The sequence below is a fragment of the Kryptolebias marmoratus genome, unplaced genomic scaffold (assembly GCF_001649575.2).
Source record: "Kryptolebias marmoratus isolate JLee-2015 unplaced genomic scaffold, ASM164957v2 Scaffold35, whole genome shotgun sequence".
Taxonomy (NCBI): Eukaryota; Metazoa; Chordata; class Actinopteri; order Cyprinodontiformes; family Rivulidae; genus Kryptolebias; species Kryptolebias marmoratus.
This window is the reverse complement of record NW_023665769.1, coordinates 17796-24743: the sequence shown is the minus strand read 5'-3', so window position 1 is coordinate 24743 and position 6948 is coordinate 17796. Positions and strand designations below refer to the sequence as shown.

The 6948-nt window shown below is 49.9% G+C and overlaps 1 protein-coding gene across 1 annotated transcript in view; it reads right to left on the bottom strand.

Moving 5' to 3' along the window:
* Positions 1-5204, bottom strand: part of abcg1 (ATP-binding cassette, sub-family G (WHITE), member 1) — a 13391-nt gene extending 8187 nt beyond the window's left edge. The window contains exons 1-6 of the mRNA XM_037974392.1: positions 4937-5204; positions 983-1100; positions 761-893; positions 597-647; positions 363-508; positions 47-230 (exon numbers count right to left, since the gene is read on the bottom strand). Coding sequence (XP_037830320.1) covers positions 47-230; positions 363-508; positions 597-647; positions 761-893; positions 983-1100; positions 4937-5180 — 876 coding nt within the window. The 5' untranslated portion in view covers positions 5181-5204. The remainder of the gene's footprint in view (positions 1-46; positions 231-362; positions 509-596; positions 648-760; positions 894-982; positions 1101-4936) is intronic.
* Positions 5205-6948: the final 1744 nt, after the last annotated feature.

Sequence of the window (6948 nt, the reverse complement as noted above, 5' to 3'; positions counted from 1 at the left end):
AAAAAGCTGAAACTTCACCGGGAGAAGCCGGCGGCACCGCCTGCTAAGACTTACAGCTGTACTCGGACCTCAGAGGAGAACTTGGAGCCGGTTCTTCTGGGCTCACCTTGTCAAAGAGCTCGAAGAGTTTGGCGCTGGGTTGGTGGATGGTGCAGATGACGGTCCGTCCTCCTCGGGCCAGAGCTTTGAGCAGTGAGATGACCTGGAAGCAGGACGAACTGTCCAACCCGCTGCAGAGACACACAGCTGCTGGGTCAGAAGGTCCACTTGAAGCTCGAGTCACTGAGTTCAACCCAACATGAGCACATCTGCTGGTTCTGACAGAGCCGGGTCAGAACCGAACGGGGCGGAGCTTTTCTCACCTGGTGGGCTCATCGAAGAACATGACCGGAGGATTGTTGACCAGCTCCAGAGCGATGGCCAGCCTCTTCCTCTGACCCCCCGACAGGTGGGACGTCCGGGTTTCAGCACAGTCCAGCAGGCCCAGAGCCGTCAGGATCTCCTGGACCTGATGGATCAGAGACCAGAACCAGACCTGCAGTTCAGACTCGGAGATCAGAGTCAGGACCGGGAGCCTGTGAGGAGACACCACTCACCATCTCCCTCCGAGCGTCCAGCTTCTCCTGGAGCTTCAGGTTGGCTGAAATCTGCAGAAACAGAAAGATTCACGTCGGAAACATCCAGACCACAAACACCCCTGCTTCCCTGACACCGCCCCCCCATCAGGTCGGGACAGAAGCGCTGCCTCGGGGTCTAGTACCATCATGGCTTCGTGAACGGTGAGGTGCGGCAGCAGCATGTCGTCCTGCATGATGTAGCAGGAAACCTTCCTGAAGGAGCGCAGGTGTCGAGGCTGACCGTTGATCAGGATCTCCCCCTTCATCCCCGTCTCCCTGATCAGGACACAGACCATGAGGAACCGGACGGGTGCTTTTAGTTTAGACTGAAGCTGCAGGTTCCTCTGAAGAACCCGTTCTCTCACCTGTAGCCCGCCAGGATATTCATGAGGGTGGACTTCCCGGCTCCGGAGGGCCCCATGATGGCCACCAGGTCACCGCTGGTGAATTTCCCAGAGATGCCTTTGAGCAGAGTTTTGTAACCTGAAACGGGTCAGGAACAATGAGTCTGAAGGTTCCCAGCAGCTCTCAGAGCAGCTCTTTGTCCTGCGGCCTCGCGGTTCTGGTTTCAGACCCGTTTGGAGGTTTTCCACAGAGACTCCCGAGCAGCCGCCCTGAACTTTGATTCAACTGCTGGAGTTCACTTTAAAAACAGGCAGCTGGTCTGAACCGGATCTGCTCGACCCGTTTCAGTCCAGTTCTGTCATGGACCTTCACAGGATCCAATCTGACACCAAATGTCTGAGACAGACAGATCAGAACCACACGGACCCACAGAACCAGGGATTATTTTAGGAAACCTTCGTCAGGTTCTAGAATCCAGAGTTCTGTTACAGACGCTGACCCGGTCCAGAGGCGGCGCCGACTTCTCCAGCCTCCATCACACAGAGAAACCTGGATCAGACGGGTCAGGATTCCGGTTCTGTGGAGGTTCTGGGTTTGGATCAGGGTTCTTGTTAAGAAGCTCCAAATGCTGAACCAGATAAACAAAGAAGAACCTTCTGAAGGAAGGTTTGATGATCAGAAACATTGGACCCAGGGTTGAGCATGGGGGTGGCAGCATCATGCTCTGGGGCTGTCTGTCTGTACGAAGACAACAAGTCCAGAAGCCCGGTTCTGTGGAGGTTCTGGGCTTAAATAAAACTTTTACTGTTTTAGTTCAGAAGCTCAAACAGCAGACTGAGTTCATCAAGCAACAGGTGGGGGACAAGATGGACAGGATGAGGACAAGGACAGGGACAGGGACAGGAACAAGAGACGAGAGGACAGGACAGGGACGAGGGGTCAAACAACGACCCAGGGGGACACGTCTGAGTCAAATCAAAACGATGAAGATGAAGACGACCTGCAGTAACCTCTGCAGTGTTTATCAGCTGATGGAGGCTCAGCAGCTTTTAATGACATCATCAGATTTAATCTGAGAGCCGGATTACCTCTGACCCACAGTAACCCCACTGCAGTACTGCAGGAAGTACTACAGGAGGTACTGCAGGAAGTACTGCAGGAAGTACTACAGGAGGTACTGCAGGAAGTACTGCAGGAAGTACTACAGGAGGTACTACAGGAGGTACTACAGGAAGTACTGCAGGAAGTACTGCAGGAAGTACTGCAGGGAGGACTACAGGGGGGACTACAGGGAGGACTACAGGAGGTACTACAGGAAGTACTGCAGGGAGGACTACAGAAAGTACTGCCGGAAGTACTGCAGGACGTACTACAGGAAGTACTACAGGAAGTACTACAGGGAGGGCTACAGGGGGGGACTGCAGGAAGTACTGCAGGAAGTACAGCAGGAAGTACTGCAGGAAGTACAGCAGGAAGTACTGCAGGAAGTCCTGCATGAAGTACAGCAGGAAGTACAGCAGGAAGTACTGCAGGAAGTACTGCAGGAGGTACTACAGGAGGTACTACAGGAGGTACTACAGGGAGGACTACAGGAAGTACTACAGGGAGGACTTCAGGAAGTACTACAGGGAGGACTACAGGAAGTACTACAGAGAGGACTACAGGAAGTACTACAGGGAGGACTACAGGAAGTACTACAGGAAGTACTACAGAGAGTACTACAGGGAGTACTACAGGAATTACTACAGGGAGGACTACAGGGAGGACTACAGGAAGTACTACAGAGAGGACTACAGAAAGTACTACAGGAAGTACTACAGGGAGTACTACAGGAAGTACTACAGGAAGTACTACAGGAATTACTACAGGGAGTACTACAGGAATTACTACAGGAAGTACTACAGGAAGTACTACAGGGAGTACTACAGGAAGTACTACAGGAAGTACTACAGCCTCAGACCAACAGTCTCTGATTGAAAACTATCAGTGGGATCAGAACTTCTTGACCCGTGAGCAGCAGAAGGTTCTGATGGTTCTACAGGGTTTATGGAGGAGGAGCCTTCACTTCCTGTTTGGAGCTCAGAGACGATGGATTCAGGAACTCAAAGTTCGATCCGATAAAACCAGAAACTTGAAAGCTTCGCTCTGATTGGTCAGCTCTGGTCATCTGATCAAATTGAAAATGTAAAACAGCTTCTTATTGGTCCTGAACAGAGTTCACAATCATTCAAAAAACAGATTTTCTACCAGATAAATCAGGTGTGTTTGTCAAGTCCAACAAACTTCAGGTGTTCAGAGAAATGCATTGTGGGTAAAGAATGTTCGGCGGTGTAACGTATCGGCTGTAATCACATCTGAACAGGTGAGGAATGTTCCCACTGAAACCGCTGAACAAGAACAAAGAATTTAACTGCACCTCCGCTGGACGGGTTCTGATTACAGAACCAGAACAACAAAACGAGGCAAACAAGTCCTGGTCCAAACATGCTGGGTCAGAACCCCCCACAGAACACACAGACAAAAGAAGGAATGCCTATCGCCCGCCGCCTGTGTGTCTGCCCTCAGAGGATGACCCTCAGCTACTACCACGTCACACTGAGGTCAGCTGGCTCTGACAGCATCCTGCTTCATAAAATGTTGTTAAAATGATTAAAACATTAAATCCAGAGGAATCAAAGGAGGACGGGTTCTCCTTCAGACTCCAGGTAATCAGTCAATAAAAACATTTCTGACTTGAAGTTAAAGCTGAGAAACATAAATCAGTGTTTGGATAAAAGCTGAGGGCTTCTTGTGGTGAAGCAGGTTTGGTTCTTGTTGCAGATAATCTCCGCTCAGATCTGGACTCTTTTGTTCCGGCAGTGAAGTATTCTCTTTCTGTTTTTGTTTCCACCTGAAAAGCTGAAACTGGATCCACAGTTTTCTGTTCAGATTCTTTAAATCTGTTTGAAAAGAAACAAAAACAAAACTGTTCTCTCCTCTTTATGATGGAGAACATTTAGAATAGAACCTTATGAGTCAGCCTCTCGGATTATAATCTGACTCAAACAGATCACTTCAATCATAACCAGACGGTCTGCAGACGACAGCTGCAGACGGCCAGCTGCAGACGGATAGCTGCAGACAGTCAGCTGCAGACAACCAGCTGCAGACGACCAGCTGCACAGTCAGCTGCAGACGACCAGCTGCACAGCCAGCTGCAGACAACCAGCTGCAGACGGATAGCTGCAGACAGTCAGCTGCAGACAACCAGCTGCAGACGACCAGCTGCACAGTCAGCTGCAGACAGTCAGCTGCAGAGTCAGCTGCAGACAACCAGCTGCAGACGGTCAGTTTGTTTTTCAGGAGTTTTGTTTGTTTGTTTGTTTTTCATGAATTTTCTCTCGGCTGAAACAGCTTTTTAAATCTGAGCTGCAGCTATTTCCAGCAGGAGACATCGAGTCAGATTAACAGATTACAGGCTGATAATCCAGCAGAAACACACAAACAGAGTCAGACTGCAACAAGGACAAACAACCAGAAAGGACTGATGGATCCCCCCTCATCACTTCTGTTCTAATCCAGGCTCAGTTCTGTTGGTTCAGAACCTCGGCCAAGGGAAAATAACCTGAAATCTGGATCAGAATGAAAAACTGTTACTGTCTAAAAGAAAATAGTGGAACCGCTGGGTTTCTTTGTATGGTTCAGGTTCTGCAGTCTCAGTCCAGACTGTTCTCATCAGTGGTTCTGTGATGATGGAACAAGGTACCAGATCCTATCAGAGAAAGGCCTTCAGAGAACACCTCCAACACCCGAACACACCCGACTCACACTGACTCTGGACTTCTGGACCGGTTCTGTTGACCTCTGGCCTTTGAACACCAGAGGTTCTGACTGAATGTTCTGTTGGTCTTTAGATGTCAGGTGGTTCTCTGCTAAATGACTTAATGTGGTCCAAACCCTGAGCCTGGTGGGACTCCTCAGGGGTGCTGCCTTACCTTTCTTCCTCCACCAGGGTCCCTCTCTGATGGAGTAGGAGACATCTTTAAACTCGATGTTGACCGCCGGTCTTCGTGGTAACGAGGAGAACCTCTGGGCCTCCGTCAGGTTGTTGTCCACCTTCTTCAGGGGTCTGTCCACCTTCTTCAGGTGTCCCTGCAGCAGCGGCGTCTGCTGGGTGCCTGTTGGACGCTTGTAGACCACCTCATCCAAACAAACGCACACCGTCCGAGGGTCCAGCATCAGGTCTGGGGGTCCGTTGGTGTTCTGGAGAAGATAACGAGGCCAGAATATGAAACCATTAGCTGTGAGTTTTTGTACAAAGTCTCCATCATGAGAGTTTGTCTTCTTCAGGCCACATAAACTGACACCAACAGTTCTTCAGACTTTCAGAGTTTTTCTTTGGACTTTGGCTGCTTTTTCTCTCAGGTTTAGTCCAGGTTCAGGTTTTAATTCTGACCTCAGACAGAAAACAGGCTCCTGAACTCAGTCAAAACATAACAGCCGAGGCCATAAACAACCAAGCATCTTGAGTTCAAACTGTAATAAAGGCCAATAAAATGGAACCGAAGGAGCCTTTATGTGTTTGGGTTCTGCTTTCATGGATCTCCATCCTGACAGAACAAGGAATTCAGCCGGAGCGTTCTGCAGAACAGGGAGAGCGCTACTACACTGAAACCAGACAGAAATCAGTCAGAGGTGTGGGCTGGATCAGGACTGAGTTCTCAGTAATCCCGGGTCGCTCTCAGAGCTGCTGGCCTGAGATGATGTGCAGGAAGACGATGTGACCGAGGTCAAGCTGAGCATCAGGAGGAGAGGACTGCTGTCAGATTAGGAACCAGCTGGTCAGCAGAGCTCCTGCTGGATGCTTTGAGGTAATAATCAGCCTCTGAGGTCACTGTCGGACAGACGAGAACCGAGCCGGCTGCTGCTGTGAGTCAGCACAACCGACCAGAACATTCAGAACTCCTGCTTTTATTCCTGTTTGTCAGTCAGAACTCTGCAACAGCCAGGATTTACAGCCGACCGCTGATTTCAAATCCTTTCAATAAATACAGCCTGAAATAAACTGATTCTAATAATAATCTTATCCAATCATCATGCAGCTGAAAATCAGAAATTCAGATCTAACTGACAAGGATTCAAGGACTGAAAACATCTGCAGCCTCCGTGAGGGGAGTCAGGTTTGGGTTCAGAGCATCGAAGCTGAGTCACACCTGCTGCAGCTCATCGTCGTTCATCTGACCCACCCTGAGGTACGCCACAAACAGGAGTCACCATGGAAACACACCTACAGGCTGACATGTGTCCCGTTCTTCTTTGGAAAGCAGCTGCAGCTCTGTGGACTATTCAGGTTTTCTGTCCTGAATTTAGCTCCTCCCATCAGCTCTGAGCAGCTTCCTGTCCCTGCTGAAGACAGCATGGTGCTGCCACCACCGTGCTTCACAGTGGGGATGGTTTCTGCACCACTCTTCTATGAAAGCCTCTTGGCTGCTCCTCAGATTGATGTCCTGCTTGTCTCCGGCCCGTCAGGGCGGGCGGCCATGTCTGCAGTTACTCTTTCTGCTTTCAGATGAAACGTTCCAAAATACTGTTTTATGAGTTAACCCAGCTTCAAACTTCTCAACAACTGTCACCCTGACCTGCCTGATGTGTTCCTTGGTCTTCATGATGTTGTTGGACACGCCTCGTAGCTCACAGGACAGCTGGACTCTGGTCTCTGATGAGACAAAGTCACATCAGGGCCCAGAGAAATATGTCTCTTCTGACGTTTTCTCTGTGAACACGAGACGTTCCGGTTCCTAGACAAACTGATTTAAAGTCCGACTTCAGAACCAGAACTGGACCAGGTTCATATTCTCAAGTGGTTTTACCTGAGGACAGGTGGACAAGCTGAGCATGCTCAGAGTCTTGGAAACAACAAGGTTCTGTCCAACCATGGACCGGTTCACTCTGGACCGGTTCATCCTGGACCGGTTCACTCTGGACCGGTTCACCCTGGACCGGTTCA